This window comes from Pleurodeles waltl, chromosome 5 (genome assembly GCF_031143425.1).
Source record: "Pleurodeles waltl isolate 20211129_DDA chromosome 5, aPleWal1.hap1.20221129, whole genome shotgun sequence".
NCBI lineage: Eukaryota > Metazoa > Chordata > Amphibia > Caudata > Salamandridae > Pleurodeles > Pleurodeles waltl.
In genome coordinates, this window is record NC_090444.1 from 1096735493 (window position 1) to 1096759546 (window position 24054).

Genomic DNA, 24054 nt, shown 5'->3' on the forward strand with positions numbered 1-24054 from the left:
GGTGAAGGGTTTCCGTATTATTAGACTTTTCTGGGTCTTTGGCGTGGATTCCCGTTTTTAGGTAGGCCTGTGGGAGATTGCTTTTGGCAGAGACGTCTCAGTAGTGTTTAGTTTGTCTTTCGAGTGTAGTGAGTTACGTGGCTTCAGTGCTGTAACTTCCTCGCTGGAGTCTTGTGCTTGATTCGAGGGAGGTTGGGCCCGCTTGTCGGGGTGTTGAGATCGTGTCCCCACAACAGCACGTGCAGCCCTGTTGGTTAACGCCTCCTCTTGAGTTTCCGCCACAAAGGGGATCTCGCGTCATCTTAGGTCCACTTCTATTCACATGTTTGGGCCTTTTAGTGGATGGCCACCAATTTCGGCTTTCTGGGTTCGGCTGCCTCTCCCCCACCGAGTGTGGGGTAAGCAGGGAAGAGAGGGGCCAAGGGGTGTCTTTTGGCGTGGTACGCAATAGCTTTGTTGAGGGCCTGTGTTTGTTTTCCTTTTGTTTTCTCTCCCTCTTACCCTTGCCGTCCGCCCCTCCCCCTATATGTAGTCGGTGTCTAGGGGGGGCCTCCCAGCCTCTGTACACTCTTGCAGTAGGGCCCTTCGTTCCTCCCCACCAGACCGTCGCTTCATTCAGGGCCCCGTTGGTGTCACCAGGGGCCGGCCGCAACAGAGCACATGGAGAAGAGGGGGGCCTCGGATATTGCTCTGTCGTCACCGCCCCGACTGGGCGTCCTGTTGTGCTCTATTTTGTGATTAAAAAGGGGGGGGTGGGGGGGGACGCTCCTCTCACCGTTTGTATTGAAGCATGCACGGTAGGGAGGCCAGCCGCAGCTCGATCTTCACATGCGGCTCCGGCCATGCCCGTCGTTTCCCCTCATTCGCGCCCTCGTCCTCGCCGTTCCGACCCGTGGCGGGGCCCACACGGCCGCGGGAGCCTCCAGGAGCCAGGTCCGCCGGGAGAGCGGCCCAGGGTGTTTCCGATACCTCTCCCGAGCTCAGGCGATTAGTGCAGGGGGACGCATTTTCCCCGCGCCCCCACCTAGATGTTATTTTCGCCGGCTGCGGCGCGGAGCTCTTCTAGCTCGCGCCCGCCATGTTAGGTGGCTTGGCCACGCCCCCCTTGTAAGTCCCTGGTAAGTGGAACTTCTAGTACCTAGGGCCAAGGTACTGCAGAGTGTCCCTGAGAGCTGCAGCATAACTTGTGCCACTCTGAGGGACCCAGCACCAAACTCATGCAGACTGACATTGCAGGCTGTGTGACAAGGTAGTCCCTAAAAGTGAAAGCACAACATGACCCACAGCCTTGTGTCATGACCCCTCAACACTGCAGGTAATATTTCTAAGTCACCCCTACCGCTGTCCTTACAGCCCCAAGGCAGGGTGCATTATATTAAATGTGTGGACATACCTGCAAGAGCAGATATGCCTCTGCTATGCATTTGTCAATTCTTAGATGTAGTAAGTGAACAGGGAAAAGTCATTTTAAGTACATGTGCCGGACACTGGTCAGTACAAGTTCCCCAGCTAGATGATGGCTTCACTGAAAAACTGGATGTTTGGTATCAAACATCTCGAATTAATAAACTCTCACTGATTCCAGTGATGGATTTATTAATACATGCACCCAGAAGGCATCCCAGAAGTGCCCCTGAAAAGCTACCAACTGTTGGTGGGCTCACTGACTATTTCTAACCAGCCTTCCACCAGCAGATGAGAATCTGATTCCCAAGGGTGAGAGCCTTTGCTCTCTGGACGTCAGAAACAAAGCCTGCCCCCCCCCCCCCCCCACTCCTCCTACCCCCAACACACACACAGTATCTGCATTCCAAGGCTGGCCTTCCTCAGAGGGAGATGCTGCCCCCGCCCAGCGGCCATTCTGGCACCTGGATAGGCAAGAAAATTAGCGATGCATGAGGCTTGCTCCATTTCCAGGCTGAACACCTACCTAGAGTGACCAGCCTGAAATGAACACAGCCTCAAGAATTCCACTATGTTGTGTGTAGGGCAATCAGGAATTCTGGGACAAGATGATGCCCACTCCCCAAAGTAAGGTCTCATTTTGGGGGTGTAGTGATCCCAAGGGTAGGTAGCCAATTGGCTGCTGCCCTTCACTCACCTTAGCACCCCCTAAATGGAGTATTTAGAGGAACCCCTTATATCGGACCCTTCAGATCTCCACTGGGCACAAGAGGACTGGACAAGAAGCCCGAGGAGCACGACTGACTTGGTGCCAACCCTGCCTGCTCTACTTGACCCTCGAGGAGCAACTGACCTGTCCTGCCGCCTCCAAGAAACAGGGAGAGCTGCCAGTGCTCCGCAAATCAACCAGAAGAACTCCCTTCGAGCAGAGGAGCTGCTTCCCTGCATCTGCAGGTACCCAAAGAAAGAACTGTGAGGTCCCGGACTGGGAGAAAGCCGATGCTGGACAGCACTACTGCACCAAAGTTGCCTAGCCCGAGCTGAAGTGGGCCAATGGTGTCTATGTGGTCACAATGCCCTCAAGAAATTAAGCCCACCTTGATTTTGCCTACTGGGGGCTCACGATGGCATCTGCAGCCTGTTTCTGCAGACCCCCCTGCAACCATGTGTAACCTGGAGACAAAGGCTCAATGCCTCAGGACACCCCTGCACCTATCCACCCCGGACTGAGGAGAAGAGGACGAAGGGTGTTCCCACGTCTCCCAATCTCGGGAGACCTGATCCCATTTGTTGGCTTGTTCAATTGGGCCCCTAGTCCATGCCTGCAGACTGTTTCTGCGAGCCCTCTGGCAACTGCGAGTAACTCCAGCACCAAACCTAATGCCAGAATAAACCTCTGCACCCAAGCCCCATAGCCCGAGGAGAGTTGTCTCCACGTGTCAGAAGACCACAAGAATCGATCCCTCCTGGGGCTTCCCCCTGACTGGACCGTTTCCCACAGAAGTGAATTGGACACCTGAAGCCATAACACGCTTCTGCACCCGGATGACCCAGAGCCTGTTGGTGTGGCCTTGGACCCTGCCACATACTCACCTTAAGTCCTAGAGAACAGTTCCATAAGTCGCTGTGAAGTGTCCGAATGCAGTACATGTTTTCCCCCATAGGATAACCTTACCACGCCCAAAAATTGCTGTGTGTCAGCTTTTAAACTCTAAAAAATGTCCTATCTTGAAAAGTGCTCCCCTGATTCTGGAGATCTTGGTATCAAACTTTATATGAAAGTATGAGTAATTTTTATAGATTGGTGTCGGATTTCTTTATGGAGTGTGTGCCTTACTGTACAAGTGTGTGCCTTACATGCTTAGCACTACCCTCTAATATGCCTAACTGCTCGACCACACTACCCAAAAAGAGAGCTTTATGGATGTCATTTGTGCCTCTGTGATTTCTCTGGGGATTGCTTGGACTCTTTGCACAGTGCACCTAATTTCGGTCCACTGTATAAAAAGCCAGCTTCCTACAGTGATGCGTTATGCAAAGAGTTGTTGACTACCACGCTGCTGAAGAGGAATCGGTTACATGCCACTGTTGCCAAATGGACTGATGAGCAGACATAGAAATGGTTTTACCTGTCTGACATGCAATTTCAAAAGGCAAGAAGAGAAATCTCAGAAATGTCAGCAGAGGAAGGCAGGAGGATTCTGTGATTCATGAGGTACAATAGCAGTGACACAGCAGCAGCCATAGACTATATGATGTGCCTGCTGTTCTCATGGATAAAGGGGGATACATGGGTGCCAGAGGGGATTGGTGATGGAAGACACACATTTGTTTTTCTCTGGGCTGTTTGTTCCCTCCAACTTGACATGGGTCTACTGTGTATTACATGCAAATTGTTGAATATACTGCTTGAGATATTATTTGCATAATGTTAATATCACATTGATGAAAATGTACACTTGATTGTTAAATGGCTATTATATAGTAAGCAAACTTTGAAATTGTGGTCTGTCCATCACAAAGGTTGCAATCCTGTAAGTAATTTGTATAATATTTTTAATGGACATATAAAGCATTTCTTGCAATTAATGATGTGTCTCTTATTTGCAGGTTATACACAACTTTGTGACTGGTGGAGTGTAGGTGTTATCCTTTATGAAATGCTAGTTGGACATCCTCCTTTTATTGCTCAGACACCTCAGGAAACACAAATGAAGGTAATATATTTTCTGATTCAAAAATGAACAAAACTAATCAGTGTTTTTTTTAAATGTGGGCATTTGCAACCCTTTGTTTATTCTATAGCTAACACACACCAAAGACTTCTGTTTATTCATTCAAATTGCTAATCCTTAATAAAAATTGAGACAAAATATACCTTAAAGTATGTTATGGTCTTAAAAACTCAGAAATTGCCCATTTATGATTTCCATCATAGTCAGAAAAGACCCACAGTCAGACTACAACACAAAGAAACCTGTTCTGATGGAGACTTCTGATTGCATATTCATCACCTTTAAATCTCCCTAGATGCCAGACTGAATGTGGAAACATTTGCAAAAGCTCCTATGCACCAGCAGGTGGTGCCATTGGCCTCAACCACAACTCTGGCCCGCCTCTGAATAGGACATTCCAGTTGCATTTAGGCACCACCCTATACACTGATGTCAATTGCTCTTTTTGCACCATCTTCAATGTGGGCCTCAGTCTCCAATCTTTTTCAGGGTTTTATCAAATCTCTTCAACATTTTTAGTGACCGTGTGAAGGGGTGTCTCCCCTTAAAACAATAGGGCTCTAACCATGCCGCACTTGCAGGAAGCACTTGTTGATCATGACCAAGCACATCTCCAAAACCTGCAACAGATGTTCTGTGAGACATTCAAATGCCATCAAGGAGTGGGAAGTCAAGCTTCAGTTGTCACTGACACTCCAATTCTAAGTTTATTCCCGGTCCTTTTTGTAATCCTTGAGTGAGTCAAAGATGAAGGACAAGTTCAAAAACAAACATAAGAAGCCAAAGTGAATTCAACACCTCACCTGCTTCTCCTGCTTTTGGGAGAAGTCCCGCCGCTGACATCCAAGATCCCGACTTTGGCTTCTTAGTCTGATTTTGAGCTGATCCTCGCTCAGGAGTCGATGTGCACCAACGTTCCTGGGTCATCACCATCTCCGCAGCTAATTGGGGTCTCTAAGGAGGCCTTGCTGCAACTCTTCAAATGCTTTAATTCCCTCTGGTGTCACTTCAGCCTGGCTTACTACCAATGCCTGGTGACACCTTGCCATGGATGCCTTAGCTTTGGCCAGTTCTTCCTAGTCTAGCAAACGGTCCAAAATCCATCCCACCAGCAGTTCCAGCAAAGACTCCTTCAACAGCTTGCCTAGTGTCACAATATTAAATCACTATCAGCCTTGTATTGATGATGACTTCCTCCTGCTCCTCTGCCCCAGCACCAGTATTACAGGAAGTTGGAATTCATCTTTGGTACTGACTGCTATGTGGTGCATGGTTTTGAGTAGTTCATCACAATGAGGACGTTGATGAGGTGGAGAACTACCCCCCTCCCCCTCACCCTCCCTTCATTATTCTGATGATGGCCTGTATCCCGACCTTCAGGATGTCTTTGAGATTGTCACTTTCCCAGTGACTGAATTTACCCACTGGGCAAATGCATCCTTTTGGTTGTAGGCAGGACCACCAAGGTCTTGCACATATAGTTGCCTACAGTGGACACCAAGGCAAACCTATTTACTTGAATTATGCAGACTGGAGTGGTTTAAGGACATTTGAACTAAGACTTGATTTTTGTGCCTGCTTTTTCTCACCAGCCAATTTTCCCAGCAGTACTGCACGTTTTTAGATTATTCAAGGAGACTTTTCTACCATATTAGGCAGTCTTCACAACCTGTCCAGCAAACACTCCAGCTATTTTGCGCATCCAAACAGAGGGGATGTGGAGAGGTGGGTGGCACTAACAGATGCAGCATTCCTTCTTCTTACTCGCCTGCTGCAATCTCCTCCAGCGTCCCTCGGTGACTGGTAAGGGAAAAAACGTGTTCCTGCCTTCTGGCTGGCAAACAGTGTTTTCAGATCAGTAGGTCCTTCAGATTTTTCCACTTGTTTATGATCTCCTTTTAATCTACCTTTCCCTGTATTCCTCCTATTTTGTGCCATAGCTCTGCATACCACGCCAATATTCTCTCCAGGGAAGATGCAACACTTCTGCCCAAGTATGCGATTTAAGGTGGTGCTCGAGGTGGAGAGGGGCACAGGTTGCTGCTTCTGATACTTGCTTTTTCCCAAGATCAACAAGGGGCTGATGCTGATAACAGAACTTAGGCTTCAGAACACCATCCACATAAAATACTTTTAAAATGCAGGTGCTGGCCTAGGTCCTATTAGTATTGGATCCCAAAGACTGGATTGTGTCTTTGGACTTGCAGGTTGCATCCTTTCATATGCTGATCCTGCAATACCACAGATGCTACCTTTGGTTTGTGGTGGTGTCCTGGTCTCCTGTTCTTTGCCCTCTTTTCAGCCTTCCCACAGCAACCTGGTAGCCATGACGTTATGTTGCAGGTCACAGCCCATCTTTGCAGGTTGGCAAAGCTGTTCTCCCATACTTCGACAACTGACTGCTGATAGTGGGCTTGTTTCAGCCAGTCATAGACAACCTGCAGGCATACGTTTTGTTGTTTACCACCCCGGGCTTCTCCATCAATTAATCAAAAATCACATCTTTGGCCTCAGGGGAGGATCCTCTTTATAGGGGTCATCCTGAACACATTGGCTTTAATGCTTTTCTGCCCTCACAACAAAAACACTTATTCTCCCATGATCATAATGTTTCGGGGACAAGTTCTTGTTCCGTCCCAGATGATTTTCATACTTTTTCTCCTGCATTGTGCTAGTGCCTCAAGCTCAATGACACTTGTGGTTCCTGCAGTGAAACCTTTCCCTTTTGTGTGCACAATATTTTGGTGCTTTCAGACATCTGCATATCAGACAAAGCAGCCTGGGCCCTTCAGTGGTGAATAGCAGATGCCAGCCTAACAGACAGCAGTCCATTCTCTCTACGCTTTCCAGATCTCGCAGTTGTGGTGGATGCATCATCTCTGAGCTGAGGTTGGGTCACTTGGATGAAGTGTTGATCATTTGGTCTGCAGCCACATGAACCTTCTGGAGCAGCACGCCATTCATCTAGCCCTTACTGCTTTTCTGTATTCAATTAGGGCAGGTCGGTCTATCCAGGCCCTGACAGACAAAACATCTGCTATGTGGTTCTCCAACAATCAAGGCAGTGTGGGTTCATTTGCCGTCTGTCTTGAGGCTCTGGGGATGAATCATCTTGGGATCTCTCCACTGTCAATAAGATGCCCAGTTTCCTGGACATCCGGGCAGACCTACTCTGCTGGCATTTCTGTGCCGCCTATCAAGAATGGCACCTCTTCCCCAGAGATTGAATAGAGCATCTTCGCTGAATGAGGCATGCCCCTTGTAGATCTGTTTGTGACCATAGAGTAGGCTCAGTGCTCACCCTTTTGCATCCTGAAGTTCTGTCCTTGAGGTGGTTTAAAAGACGATTTCCACCTCCGGTGTGTCTTCACGTTCTTTGTGTTTCCACCTTTGCTGTTTATTCTGAAGAAGGACAGAAGGGATTTGAACATCCTGATAGTCCTGGAATAGACTTGGAGAGTCGGGGACTCTAACTTTCTTAATCTAAGCATATGTACTCCACTTAGACTGACTATTTGGGAGCACCAGGTCTCCCAACATGGCATGGTTTTACACCTGAACTTCCAGAATTCACCCCCCAGCCCCCTCCTCCAATTGAGATAGAGCAGAATCGGCTGAGAGGTTCTGTTCTTCTATTTGAGGTGGTGGATGTTGTTATGGCTTCTTGTTACCTATCCGCTAAGTACATCTGTTTTGGCTGTTGGTCTACAATTGTTGCTGGGCAAGGCAAGTCAACCATCTGGATGCTCAGTTCGATATTCCCCTGACTTGGCAAGGCTTTGCTGTGGGCACTGGTAAAGATTACTTGTTGGCCCTTTGGACCTTCTATCGTTTGCCTCATCAGTCCTCTTTATTTAAGTCACTCATTGTGTTGTTTCTTAAATGGGCTTTCCTATACATTTCCCCAGTTTCAGTTTAATATGCTGCCGTGGGACATTCGTTTGGTTCTTAGTTTTTTGGTTGAGCGCAAGCGCTTTGGCCTGTTGTAAGTATTGTGGGATTTTAACCATGCCCATCAGTTTCATTCATTCCTGGGCTTGCCTTTCAAAAATCACTTGATGTCATTGGTAAATGCTTTGTTTGTCCTGCCTTGAGACTGGTTTTGTCATGCCTTGTAGAATGCCCATGTTACATGGATTATTGCACGATTGACAATATACTTTAAGTTGGGCAAACTACTTTTTTTTTTTTTGTCTCTCCCCTTTGTGATGCATGGTGGCCATGGCACTCACAGCCCGGACAGGCACAACAGCATGAACTCGATCGGCAGTATTGGAGCGCTGGTCACGTTGTTCAGTTACCTAATCCGAGTTACTTCTTGTGGCTGTCCCCTTAAAACACTTGAAATTGGTAAAAGCTTTACGTAAAACAGAAATCCCCAAATCGAAAGTGGCTCTCCTGGCACAGTGGGAGAGCCTATACTTTATTCACTGCACTCAGGAAAATTGCCCCATAATGCTTTGCAGGGCATTACGTTTACAAAACTGTTTTGCTCATAACTCAGCCTGTGGTGGTCCTAAGACAGTGGGACCACCACCAAAACATTCAGCACAACACACTCTTTCTGTCTAGGTCATCTCTGAGTCCCTGCACTAGGACCCCAAAATAATAACCCTTTTCATCAGTCAGTGTCTTTTTAAGCTCTCATGGCTGGAACTTTTGTTTTACATCTGAGAGTAGTTAATGCTTTGAGGGCCATGTTTGTAATATTGTTGCAGTAGTCCTGCCAGCCCTGAAAATGTGTAATGCACTACACTCTAGAGGCTATGTATATAGTTACATGACCATATTTCTTACAAATGCTATTTTCATTGTGTTGTCCTTTAGGAGTTGTTATAAGCATTACAGTCATATCAACATACATAAAAAGTTGTGGCACGGAAATGTGCCCTGTAATGCTTTGCAGGGCATTAATTTTACAAAACATTTTTGCTCATAACTCACCCTGTGGTAGTCCTAGGACAAAAGGACCACCTTCAAAACGTCGACCACAATGAGCTCTTTATGTCTACATCATCTCTGGGTCCCGACACTATGTTAGTGGGGACTACTGCCATTCATTATCTTTTTAAGCTCTCTCATGGCTGATCTGAGCATTGTAGACAACATACTATAATTGCGGCATGAAAACTCACCCCATAATGCTTTGCAGGGCATTACTTTTACAAAACATTTTTGCTCATAACTCTGCCTGTGGTGGTCCTAGGACAATGGGTCCACCTTCAAAGTGCTCTGTCTACACCATCTCTGGGTCCCCATACTAGGTTAGTGGAGACCCCAAAATAACCCCTCCCACTCTTCAGTGTTTTTTTAAGCTTTCTCTCATGGCTAGAGGTTTTGTTTTAAAGGCCTTGTTTGTAATATTGCAGTAGGCCTGCCAGCCCTTAAAACACCCTTCAGGGTTTAAGTATGTGGTTACACTGCATTACTTTCTCCTGTTTTTTTCATGGGGTTATGCCCTCTAGAGGCTAACAATATGGTTACATGACCACGTTTATTACAAATTATACTTTTGTTATAGTACCCTCTAGGGGCTGTTTTGAGCATTACAGTCTGAGGCCAAATGTTTATTTCTGATAAAGTTTTATGTGATAATTGTGTATGTTTTAATAATCTCTCCTTATTACAATTATGACCACGATTCAGGCCAACTTAACATCCTTATTGCACAATGACTGTTTGAACACTCTTGATATCTTTGGGTGACCCTTCTAGTTTATTTTTCCTCTGTGGCTGTCTTGTGTATTTTGGGGGGTATTTGTGTTAGCCAGCCAGCAACTCTGATGGTGGGGCGGTGAAAGTGGTGTTCTATTGGAATTAGCATGGCAATGGCATTTACATTAGGATGCTAAATGGCAACATTTTCATTTTTTTGCTGCAGATAGAGGAAGAAGGTAAATGGAAGTGCTTTAGTTATATGCAGGGCCACTGGAATTATATGGCAGGGAAAAACGAAATTGTGAGGCAGAGTTGACCAATTTATGTGTCAAGAAAAGTCCCGTTATGAATTTACAATGCCAACAGCTCTAACTCAAGCAAGTGCAAGACCTATTGCGTTGCAAATGCTTGTTTGATGTTTGTACCCTTTAAACCTGTGCACAGTTAGCAATCAGCTTTGAACATGGCCTCCCAGTTTCTGTCCTGAACACCCTTGACATCTATGAAGAGCGCCAGTTCTTTAACATGACTAGCACACTGTCGCAAAACACTCTGAGTCACTGCAAAGTATTGCAGAGAACTTACTTAGAGAGAAAAGGCACAACATAAATGATCTTTTCAACAGGAACCTTACTATTACAGTCAGGTATTCTCTGCATTTGTTGAATAATGATATTGCACTGCATGGTTTCTTTGATGGTGTTTTGTTAGGAATATGCTTCTGGTGCAGGCAACAGGCCTGAAGTTGGACACTTGACATAAAAACCCAACCATATCCCCGATACAAAAAAAAAAAAAACACACTGTCTCTCAGATGATGAAGCTCTCTCTCTCTTTCGGATGATGAATCTCTCTCTCTCTCTCTCGGATGATGAAGCTCTCTCTCTCTCTCTCTCTCTCTCTCCCTCGGATGATGAAGCTCTCTCTCTCTCTCTCTCGGATGATGAAGCTCTCTCTCTCGGATGATGAAGCTCTCTCGGATGATGAAGCTCTCTCTTGTTATGTGGATGATGGAAGTGCCCAAAATGAATGTAAAGTGAGGATCGCATAAAAGTTGTAGGTCTTGAGACAAGGAAGGTATTCCAATAGTCCCAAATGAAGGACCTCCAGCAAGAAATATTGCTGACAGAATATTTTATTACTTTTTTGTCACCAAAATGAAAGGGGAGATCGAACCCTTCTGTTTTGTTAAAGGGAGTTGAAACCCATGCTAATACAAACTTGACTTTCTTCCTTCTTTTTCCATTCTCAAGGGACGGGGTGTGGGAATTTGCAGCTGTACTGGGGAGAGGTTAAATATTCTCATTGCCCCTAAACATGCTAGATATCTGTACTGCTCACTTTAATGGCATTGTGCTTTAGACTATGCCAGATGCTTGCATCAATATGAGGTCCCTGAGCAGTAACTGGAGGACTAGTGCAGTCAGTAAATGGTTTTTGACTTATAAATTAAATCTCACACCAGCAGCCTTATAGTCTGTCCTGTGGTAATGTTCATCAAAGAATATGGTAGTAGGAGAGCTATTCCACTAAGAATTTCCATTCCAGTCATTAGTAATGGATGCTTTCATAATGGGATGTGAAGCCACACTTGGGTCTGCATTACAGTCAGAGCAGCTGTCTGATGAAGGAATACGCATACATTAACCAGTCTTCTGGAATGACAAGTGGTGCATATAATTGTGTGATTCTCCTCCCCATTTTTCGAGATCAGTTTCAGTCATATACAGATTGGCAACAGTACAAAAAGCAAGAGGTTCAAAGTTGATAACAATTGATTAAAGACTAAACCTGCCTGTTAGTAGATTTATGATTGAAAATGTTGAAGTAGAAGCATTAGGCAGACTCTGTCTAGAAGATTACACTTAAAAAAAATAAAAAAAATAAGAAATATACAAAAAAAAAAAAGTATCAGGGGGGCGTGGGCAAGATGGTGGAGTGGTGAAACACTTACACCATCACTCCCGCAGGCTGTGACGAAATCGTGAGCTTCCAGGGCCCACTTGTCACCACAGAGATGCTCAGCGATATGGGAAGCCATGGACTCATGCTGGAGCCCCTCGTGAGCAGTGGCACCTCAGGAAATGTCAGACCACAGCGGAGCGGCACTGTTGGCCGTGGAGCCACGTGGAGCAGCCTGCACAGTTAGATCAGCCATAGCAGCAGTGGCAGGAAGCACTGTTGATGTAGAGACATTCCTGTGCTGGAGACATATCGGCCCCGGCGACTCCTTAGCAGCCGGATGAGGAGCAAGGCAATACCCTGCCTGCCGGTGAGTGTCTCTGGCATAAGCAGCCTCTGATTGCAGTGGGCGACCCTTCTTAGATGGCTGGAACTCTGCACAGGTGCATGTTCATACACAATGGCCCACAACAGGACAGACTAGTGCCTTGTCTGGGAGCAGGAGGGGCCATTGGTGCACCACGCAGAGATTAGCTGGCATTCGATCACTGAAAGGCCTACAAAACAGTAAGGTGCCATGTGGGAGGGTACGTGCCATTATACCACTACAGGTATTACCTCCTGAGGCTACGGACGAATACTTAGACTGATGGGGACAGTGGGGCACCCCAAACGGGACAGAGGAGGGGACACCCTTATGCCCTTCAAAAAGTACAGCAGGAAAGAAAAACAGGGAAGGTGAGCTTTCAAGATTACTTATGCACAATTTATCAGGGAGTCTTGCAGCTAACACTACAGCAAACGGCCAGGTTCTGTCCCATCACACGGAAGCTCCGAGAGGACAGTGTGAGTCATAGGTGGCCCTATCCCTTTTACCTCTCCTTCGATATTGATGGCAAACGCGATACCATCACGGAGGTGCGCAGAGCTGCAGCCCTACTGAGCATCTAGTTGAACAATAGCCAGGGAGAGGAGCACTCTAGGAGGAAGTCGGGGGAAGGTGGGTTCACAGCGGAATCTGGAGCCGTGGTGCCGCAGTACCCCAGCAGTTGGGGCAGAGAACGCCAAGTGGACAGAGACCATGACCATCCTAACTTGTACTTTACATGAAACTTGCAGATTGGGCGACTCGGAGCCCCCAACAATTGCCAACCCAAAATATGAATAGACCGGCCCATGGGATCAAGAATGGCTTTTGGATTGAGATCCCTTCTGACCTCTGGACCCAGGAGCACAGTTGGGGAGGAGGGTGTATGATCTGCTTCCTCGACCTTCTGGCTTAACTGAGACCTAAGGAGAGATGAGGGATGTCCCGGCGACTGGTGAATTGTTTTACGTCCCTAAACACAAACTGGTTGCTACAGAACTGGCACAAGCATGTCCGAGATGTATTATGCAAATAAGGCAGAACTTGCGATCCTCCACTTAAACAAACAAGTTTATTTGTTTGGAGACAAAATGGGCACTCAACTGTCCTGTCTTGGTAAAATGCGAAAAAGATTTCATCAAGGAGATTATGGATGACACGGGAATTTCACTGGTTTTATTAAACATTATGCCAGTGCGATCCTTCCCTGTCTGAACATTTCTGGACTGAGTCCTCACTAAACTCTCAAGCACTCAAAGAGAAAATGGCAATCCTTAGAGGCCTGTATTGCGCTTAAGGAAGTCCACTTAGTAATTAAATCAGAGACTCAACCAAACACCAGTGCCAGACGACCTAATGGCCTTTTTTTTTAAACAAAACATATATGAGTATACTCAGTGTGAAACTGGCAGACCTGTTTACCTACTGTGCTGTCTCGAGAGAGATCATACGGACGATGGGAAAAGTGATGGTTTCAGTTAACCCAAAGCCCCACAAACATCCTGCAGATGTGCCTCTTACTGACCGATGGACCTTTTAAATTTAGATGCAAAACTGCTTATAAAAATCTTGCCTTTGTGCTGTATTGCGCACTCTGGTCCATCCTAACCAGAGTGGATTTTTACAGGGCTGCTAGGCACACAAAAACCTCCAATCGCCGTCCACCTGATGAAGAAAGCATCCCTCGAGGATATTCCAGCTGTCATCCTCTTTTTGGATACAGAGAAAGCCTTTGATAGGGTGGGCTGGACCTTGCACTCCACATAATGTTCTTGGGATCCAAGTTCAGGAAGATGGCTTTTACAAGTTACACACACCTCACAGCTAGAATCACCCTGAACAGACACCTCTTGTTGCCCTTCCCTCTTTCTTGAGGTACCAGACAGGGATGTCTGTTGTCCCCTTCTGATGTTTGCCCTTATCGTAGAACCACTGTCATGTCCGATATGGCAGTCACCTACAGTGACACAGATCCAGTTTGGAATGAGAAAAGATTTCACTGTATGTGGACTATGTTCTCCTCACCGTGGGCTTGCTGAGCACTTCTCTACCTGGATGGGAACCTTACTACAAATGTATATGAGAATCTCTGCCTGTTAGATTAACTTTACCAAATCAGACATCCTCATTCTCACACTAAGTGCAGGTGATCAGGCTTCATTGGCTGCACAGTTACTATCCTGATGGGCTAAACCTTCCATCACGTACCTGGGGACTAAGCACACACGCACAATATGATAGCTTTTTCCAGGCCAGTTATTTTCCCCTGATGGCTAATATTATGAATGACCTCCACGCTTGGAACATACTGATGATCTCCAGGCGAAGTGGAATTTATGCAATTAAAATACACATTCTTCTGCACCTTCTTTACCCATCTCAGGCCTTCCTGATTTGGCTGGATCCAGCAGTGGCTAGTGTCCTTTGGCTGGATGAGCAAGAAGCCTAGACTCTCACGAACACTTTTAACCCAGCTGTGGGTGGTGGGCAGTCTGGCGATGCCCAGCATCCCCCCACTACTTTGAGGCAGTGCAGCTGCAGGAGGTTGTTGACTGGCTCACTTTAGCATAAGCCTAGGAACGGATTGGGATGGACCACACTGTCACATGGAGACCTCTGGGACTTAGCATGGATGGCGAGGTGCCAGAGGCCCAGCAACATCTATATCAGTATCCCAGCCTCCACCACCCTTAAAACAGGGGACAGATATGTAGAACTTGCTATCATTCCCATTCCCCTATACTCTGCTCTACTATAATCCGATATTCACACCTGCTATGAAAGGCCAGGCCTTCTGCAACTGGAGGGAGGGGTGGTTCTAAATGTTTTTAAACTCAGTTCCCAAATCCTCTATGCAATTCAAATCCTTCTTGGTGCTTCCCAGAGACATAGAGCTCCTTTATGTACAACTTTGCCATTGGGAGCCACACCCGACAATTCAAGAGGGAGCCGTTTGACCCAAAATCACCTTTGAAACAGTCTCCCCTAAACTCATAGGCACAAAAGGAACAATTTCGACCCTATACAAACTTTTACTTACAACCAAGACCCGCAAGCTTGGTTTCATAAAAGAGAATGTGAACCGCTCCTAAGACTATGGGACACACACAAACATTTGCATAGACACCCTAGAGACATCACTCCTCCTCAGCCTCTATTCTCAGGAGGGAGACACATTATAATGTCTGATATGGCTGGCATTACACTCCCATAAGCTACAGCTTATTTATCACAGTGTATCTCCCAGATACTGGAGGAGCTGCGGAGCCCTTGGAGAGGCAATATGGTGGGAATGCCCAGACATACAACCCTTCTGGAAGGAAGTGTTGAGGCTTAAAAACAATGTACTCACCTACCATTGCCTTACACACCAGAGGTTATGCTCATTGGCCTTAGACCGTCAGACTGCAGAGCAGTGATGACCCATGAATGTCATATGAGCCCTCCAATGCCTTGGAGCAGTGAAATTAACAATAGCACATAAATGAATGTTCTTGAATCTCTCTTTCATGCTGCAAAGACCATGCATGACGTTGCTTTTGAAGACATTCTTGAGTACTTAACATAATGGATGAAATCTTACCTTGGCAAATTGCTGTCAGACAGAGGATATTGTGAGTTCCACAGTGACAGAATAATTGTAAGTTGAAGATTCTGTTTATAATATTGTTGTGCAGAGCAACGTCTAGACTGTAATTCAAATTTAAGGAGGGGATTTTGCCCTGAAATAGCATTGTTCCTGAGCCTTTTTTCAATACACCTTTTTACAGTGGAATAGAAGTTGGCCTTACTTTGTTTAGCATCTTGAAGATGATTGCAGTTTTGTATTTTATCAACTGTGGAGCATTGGTCTCTTGCGGTAATGCCAGTAAGTGATAAAAGTGTGTAATGAAGCTATACCACATCTTCGTTCCTGCCATCATCCATCAGATGGAAGTCAAGAGATTAACTGTTAGATTGGGTTTTTTAAAACCACAGTCTTAAAGTAGTTAAACATGGATTTGGCCATCTAAACTTGCACACATGTCTGAAGGATGGAGATGAGCACCCTTAATCAGGTACCTTCCTATTATATCGGCTGAGGGAGTTATTGTGTGATGATATTCCACATGTAAACACAGCAGTGTTTTCTGGATAAAAATAGGTGGCTGGTTTGCTTTTTTTTAATAGGATAGGGAAGTTCTTTGTTGCTCTTTAACAGCTCCTCCTCCCCAGTTCAGTTCCAAAAACCAGTTCCAGTTTCTTCTTCATGAACAGCTTCACATGCTGTACTTCATTGTCCCATCTACAGAGAATAGGTCTGAAGTGGTATCTTGATTTTCCAAATATTTTTGCTTTGGGCGTCAATCGTAGGAGGAGTCATGATGACTCAAAACAATGTTGACCGTAAGCCCACAATGTCACCTTTTCTCCCTTGGCGGGTTCGGAAGCAGGAGAAAGAGTGCCCAAAAGCTTTTGCTAAGAAACAATGTTAAAGTTAAGAATTTTGGGCCAGATGCATCAAATGGGTTTGCCCATTCTGTGTCTCTGGGAAAATGTATTCGTACATATGGCCCTAGGTGACAATAAATCCATGACATCGAATCCTGGCATTGAGACTGGATTGCTAGGTCGACGAGTTAGGTTTTTCCTCTGGTCTTTAACCAATTCAGAAAATTATCTTTTTGAGTTTTGTTTCTGTCTCTTCACCATTTTGAGGATACCGATGGAGCACACTTTGTTCAAATTCTGTCCTATTTGTCTTTGAAAATTTGCTTAAAATGATAACCATCCTGTGCTTGCCCTCTTTGCCTAAATATCACAACCCTGAAATTTGCTTTGCATGTGCATCTGTCAAACCAAAACCTCAAAGAATAAAAAAGAAATGTATTCTGGCACATTGTGCAAAGATGGAAATGTAAAACAGAGTTACCAAAACATTAAAAAAAGAATCATCAATGCTGAAATGGCATGTTTGAAGAATGAGAAGTTGGCGGCAGCAGGAGTCGTACTAGGGAGAAGGGAGGCTATGGTCTAACGTGGAAGAGATCAACTCTGAAAATATGGAAGACATAGACCACTTCCAGAGGGAAAAATACCAGAGCAGGACTTCAATGTCCCAAAGTGATCGCCCTTTAGAGCCAAAAAAACTAACACTCAAACAGAAAGAAAAGCTCTTGCAACAATCCCCATTCAAACACCCATTAAAATATGGGGATGAAGATCCCTCCATGGTGATGCCACAAAACACCAGTAGGAAGAAGATGAAACACTTCAACTTTGAAGAATGTTTAGAATCATAACTTGACTTTGGAGTCAGAGGCACCAGGAGAAAAGATTTTGAAGGTCATCAAGCCAGACAAACCAACGAAGGACTTCAAACCAAAATGGGGTGTAAAGAATTCCAAGCCGAAAAATCAGCCAAAACTTACAAAAACAAGATAAAATGGTCTGGAAGCAGAAATAGTCATCTTATTGAAAAGAGCATTCATTGATTATACACTTAAGGATCATATAGATTCTAGGTCACTGAAAATAAACAGACCTCTCCGACCTGTTCTTATCTATCTGTGGGTTTTTAACCACGCCCATCACTTTCACTCATTCATGGGCTTGCCTTTCAAAAATCCCTTGATGTCATTGGTAAATGCTTTAAGTTTGTCCCACCTTGGGGGAGTTTTGTTACCGTCTTGAAGACTGACCCAGTTACATGGATAATTGCACGATTGCCTATATACTTCAGCGTGGGCGAACCACTTTTTCCTTTTGTCTCTCCCCTTTGTGCTCCATCGCAGCCATGACACGAATAGCATGACCTCCCATCAGCAATATTGAAGCTTTGTTCACACTGTTACCTAATCAGTCATATCAGTTGGCTCTCCCCTTTGCGCTCCATAGCTTTATCCCCCAAAACTTGTAATTGATCAATGCTTTACTGAAAAAGACAGAAATCCGCAACCAGCTCTCCAGGCACAGCGGGAAGAGCCAGTACTACAATATTCATTGCACTCGGGAGAACTCACTCCATAATGCTTTGCAAGCATTCTTTTTCAAAACATTTTTGCCCCAAACTCAGCCTGTGGTGGTCCTAGGACTATGGAACCACCACTAAAACGTTTAGCATGATGTGCACTTTTTGTTTAGGTCATCTCTGAGTCCACACATTAGGTGAGTAGGGACCTCCAAATAATAACCCTTCCCACCATTCAGGGTCTTTTTAAGCTGTCTTATGGCTGGAACTTTTGTTTTACAGCTGGGAGTAGTTTTTGTTCTAAGGGCCTTAGTATTGCAGTAGGCCTGAAAATGTGTAAGGCAATGTGCACTCTAGGTGCTAAATATATGGTTGTGCTGGATTACTTTCTGGCATTCTGTTTTCATGTGGTTATGCCCTCTAGGGGCTAATTATATGGTTACATGACTATGTTTCTTAGAAATGCATGGTGTTCTCTAGGGGCTGTTCTAAACATTGCAGTCAACATAGTACAATATTTGCTGCACTCGATCGTCCCATAATGCTTTGAAGGGCATTTTATTATACAAAACATTTTTGCTCATATCTCAGCCTGTGGTGGTCCAAGGACAATGGGACCACCTTCAAAACGTTCACTACAACTTGCTTTTTCTGTCTAGAACTAATACCCCTCCCACAATTCAGTGTCTTTTTAACCTCTCTCACAGCTGAGAGTAGTTTGTTTTAAGGGTCTTGTTTGTAATACCATTGTAGTAGACCTGCTGGCCCTGAAAATGTGTAATGCACCTCGCCCTCTAGGGACTAAATATATGGTATGGTTATACTGCATTACTTTCAGTCATTTTCTTTTCATGTAGTTATGCCCTCTAGGGGCTAACTATGTGGTTACATGACTATGTTTATTACATTAGTCTAATGCCAAAAGTTTCTATTTCTGATAAAGGGTTTTATTGGGTTTATATGATAATTATATATGTTTTGTTAATCTCTCCTTATTGCAGTTATGACCATGATTCAGGCCAACTTAACATCCTTATTACACTGTGTGAACACTCTTGATATGTTTGGGTGACCCTTCTAGTTTATTTCTCTCATTACTCCTCCGTGGCTGTCGTGTGTCTGTTTTTTGGGAATTGTGCAACTCTGATAGTGGGGTGGTGAAAGTGGTATTATATTAGAATTAGCATGGTGGATTTAAATGAGGATGCTAAATGGCAACATTTTCATTTTTGGCTGCAGATAGAGGACAAAGGTAAATGGAAGTGCTTTAGTTATATGCAGGGCCACTGAAATTATGTGGCACGAAAAGACCAAATTATGAGGCAGGATTGACCAATTTATGTGGCAAGAAAAGTCCAGCTATGAGTTGACAATGCTGATTGCTGTAACTCAAGCAAATGCAAGATCCGTTGCATTGCAAATGGCTTTTTTTTTTTTTTGCTGCTCTGCATCTCCTCAGTTTCCCGGTTCTCACTTTCATTGGTCTGTTTTTTTTTGCTACATATTCCAAATTCTGATACTTTCTAATAACTGATGTCCATTCCTATACACAAGACATAGCTGCAGAGCTTTTGCCGCTCCATGTGTGCTTTTTTTTGTTTTTTACATTTTTTTTTTGTAATAATGTTTTTTTTTTATTTATTTTTTTACCAACTGTGTTTTAGCATAAAGGGGCCTGATAGCACGTTCAGATCCTTCAACCTTCAGAGGGCACTACAGTCGAAGGAGACATGCTCCTCATCGGGTCCGTGATTGGTGCGCTCCATCAGAGTTCCAGTTTGAAAGGAGCCGCTTGGCCAATTTCAGAGCCCTGACCAAGCACCCTCATTCACCTAGTGTCTGAAACCTTACAGTGGGTCTGTACTATTTCCGCACACATTTAAAACTAGTTTTACATGGCATACAGCCAATTTGTGACACCTACCCCAGCGCAGTGTCTCTCATATATATATATATATATATATATAGTGTTCAATGGCATGTGTAGCTGCAGATACACATGCTGTGAATTATTCCTGCCATCTAGTGTTGGGCTCGGAGTGTTACAAGTTGTTTTTCTTCGAAGAAATGTTTTCGAGTCACAAGATCGAGTGACGACGACTCTTCAGTTCCATTGCGCATGGGCATCGACTCCATTGTTAAATTGTTTTCTTTCTGCCGTCGGGTTCGGACGTGTTTCCTTTCACTCCGAGATTTCGATTCGGAAAACTTTGAAAAACTCTCTTTTCGTTGGTATTGTATCGATCAGGTTTATACCTTCCTTCGACACAGCCATCCCGTCGGCGAAAAAACAACTTTACTCGCCCTCAGGAGGCGCACGCCCAATTGGGGCCTATTCGGGCAGAACGCGTGGAAGCCTCATGGATCGGACTCCATTCCGGTTCTGTCCTCGGTGGCACGCGAAATACCCATATATTGACCATCATCTGGTTTGCAATCTTTGCCTTTCCCCGGATCATCAGGAAGAAAATTGCAAGGCCTGTCGATCCTTCCGATCGAAAAAGACTCTGAGACAGGAGGACACGAGGACTCGAAATGGCGTCGAGAAGCAGCAAACATCTCGACGTGGAGGAGGAAAAAATTATGCAAACAGCTGTCTCGATTTGAGATTCCGAACAGGAATCAGAAGAAGACAGACCGGTCACAGCAGGACAGCATGTGAGTACACCTGCCCCTGTACCCTCACAAAAGCAAAAACATAAGGCCTTGGGTACGCCACTGCCGGAAGACCGTGGCTCAGCCCGAAAAAAGACTACAGGTGACCAACTTACCAGTTTGGCACCGAAAAAGGCCACTCCTCCTAAAACATTGGAGGCAGCAAAGAGCTCCGTGTCCGACTCCAGCAAACATAATTTTTCGGAGTCGAAAATTAGAAAATCACTTTCGGAGCCGAGAGCATCGACAGCATCATCTTTTTTCAATCCCGAAAATCCTGCTTCGGAGCCGAAAAGGCCAGCATACACAGTGGAGCATGGACTTTCAAAGAGACTTAAAGAAAGCCACAACTCCTCTGAAGAGGAGTATCAAGTACAACCAATACTTCAAGTTATGGATGAAAGGCAGTCCAGGATCCACATCCATAAAGAAACAGGCAGAATTCAAACAGCACCTCCTCTGAAACCAAATAGAAAGCTAGCCTTTCAGGAGGAATTGGACACTATGCAGCCTCCAGCAAAAGTGCCAAAGCAGAAGGCTACCTCCTCAATCTTCTCCTCATCCTCCTCCTCACTCTCCACACCTGCCTACCTCTCCTCCTACTAGTCCTACACCAGTGCAGTCACCCACTCACTCTTTTGACTCACAACAGGACAATGTGGATCCATGGGACCTTTATGATCCAGATCCCATTCCTAGTAATGACCCAGACAGCTATCCCTCTAAACCTTCACCACCTGAGGATAGCACAGTCTACAATCAAGTTATAGCTACGGCTGCAGCACACTATGGGGTCACCATGGATACAGAACCCCTAGAAAAGGATTTCTTGTTTAACACCCTATCCTCAACACACTCTAAATATCAATGACTTCCCATGCTCCTGCGCATGTTGAAACCAGCAGATCAAATATTTAGTGAACCTGTTAAGGCACGTATAATAACACCCAGGATAGAGACAAAATATAAACCTCCACCCTCTGATCCTGATTACCTTACCGATCAGGTACCTCCAGATTCTGTGGTCGTTAGCGCTGCCAGAAAAAGAGCAGTCAGTCATCAGGAGATGCGCCTCCAACTGATAAGGAGAGCAGGACATTTGATGCTGCAGGGAAACGAGTGGCATCCCAAGCAGCAAATCACTGGAGGATAGCCAACTCACAAGCACTGTTGGCTCGCTATGACAGAGCCCGTTGGGACGAGATGCAAGACATAATCCAGCATCTCCCCAAAGAACACCAAAAGAGAGCACAACAAGTAGTGGAAGAAGGGCAAGCCATTACTAATAATCAAATTCGATCTGCCCTAGATGCAGCAGACACTGCTGCTAGAAGTCTCAGTACTGCAGTCACAATACGCAGGCATGCATGGCTCAGATCCTCTGGTTTTAAACCAGAAATACAGCAGGCTGTGTTAAACAGGCATTTGACAAAAAGCATCTTTTTGGGCCAGAAATTGACACAGCCATAGAAAAATTACGAAAGGATTCAGATACGGCAAAAGCAGTGGGCGCACTATACTCCACACCATACAGGGGATCCTTTCAGAAACCTCCGTTTAGAGGTGGGTTCAGACCACAGACAACAGAGGCATCCACATCACAGGCAAAACCAATTTACCAACCACAATACCAACGAGGTGGTTTTAGGGGTACGTATAGAGGATAGTACCCCAGAAATAGAGGGAAATTTCAAACCTCTAAGCAACCTCCACAGCACCTTAAACAGAGACTTTTCTCAATCCCTTCCACTCCACACAACTCCTGTGGGGGGAAGACTACAACAGTTCCACACAAATTGACAAAACATTACCAGAGACTATTGGGTACGATCAATTATCCGCAATGGCTATTGCCTAGAATTGATACACACTCCTCCAAATATACCCCCAAAGTCACACAAACTATCCACAGAACACATCAGTCTGTTACAAGAAGAAGTCCAATCTCTACTACTCAAACAAGCAATAGAATTGGTACTACAATCTCAAATAGGGAAAGGAGTTTACTCACTATATTTCCTAATTCCCAAAAAGGATGGCAACCTCAGGCCAATATTAGATCTCAGGAACCTCAATCTTTACATCCTGTCAGAACATTTTCACATGGTAACTCTAAAGGATGTCATCCCACTACTCCAAAAACACGATTTCATGACAGCACTAGACCTCAAAGATGTGTATTTCCATATACCCATCCATCCTGTACACAGAAAATATCTCAGGTTTGTCATTCAAGGAAAGCACTATCCGTTCAAAGTGTTGCCCTTTGGGATAACAACAGCCCCAAGGGTATTCACAAAGTGCCTAGCGATAGTCGCAGCCTACCTAAGAAGACAACATATACCTGTCTTTCCATATCTAGACGACTGGCTAATAAAATCAAACAGTCATACGCAATGCCAAAATCATACGCATTACGTAACAAACCTTACACACACTAGGGTTCTCAATAAACTACCAAAAATCACATCTACAACCCACACAAATACAACCGTATTTGGGTGCAATACAAAATACTCAGCAAGTGCTAGCATGTCCAAATACACAAAGGATACAAGCATTCCAAAATGTAATCACACAAATACAAACAAATCAACGATACACTGTCAGATTTGTCATGAAGATTTTAGGAATGATTGCATCATGTATTGCAATTGTTCCACACGCAAGACTAAACATGCAGCCCTTACAATAGTGCCTTGCACAACAATGGTCACAGGCACACGGTCAACTTCAAGATCTAGTGTTGATAGACCGCCAAACACGCATGTCCCTTCAGTGGTGGAATTCCACAAATCTAAGCTAAGGGCGGCCATTTCAAGACCCTGTGCCTCAGACCTTAATTACAACAAATGCATCAATGATTGGTTGAGGAGCCCACCTAAACAATCACAACATTCAAGTGCAATGGGATGCCAAACACAGACAGCTACATATAAATCACTTGGAGTTGTTAGCTGTCTTCCTAGCACTCAAAGCCTTTCAGCCTCTTCTCACACAGAAGAATGTCCTTATCAAAACAGACATCCTGATAACCATGTATTTCCTAAACAAACAGGGAGGGACACATTCATCCCAACTGTCCCTGCTAGCCCAGAAAATGTGGAAATGGGCAATCCACAACCAAATTCACCTGTTAGCACAATACATTCCAGGGATAGACAATCAATTAGCGGATATCCTCAGCAGAAATCACCAACAAACACACGAATGGGAGATTCGTCCTCAAGTACTTCAAAAATACTTTCAACAGTGGGGAATGCCAAGCATAGATCTGTTCGCCACAAGCGAAAAAACAAAATGCCAAAACTTTGCATCCAGACACCCACATCCCCTATCCAAGGGCAATGCTCTATGGATCAATTGGTCAGGGAGATTTGCTT

At 45.0% G+C, this 24054-nt stretch overlaps 1 protein-coding gene across 2 annotated transcripts in view; it reads left to right on the top strand.

Annotated features, from left to right (window-relative positions):
* LATS1 (large tumor suppressor kinase 1) overlaps nucleotides 1–24054 on the top strand; it is a 232468-nt gene that overhangs the window by 198420 nt on the left and 9994 nt on the right. For both annotated transcript variants that reach the window (XM_069235307.1, XM_069235308.1), the window contains exon 7: nucleotides 4015–4121. In XM_069235307.1, the coding sequence (XP_069091408.1) occupies nucleotides 4015–4121 (107 nt within the window). The remainder of the gene's footprint in view (nucleotides 1–4014; nucleotides 4122–24054) is intronic.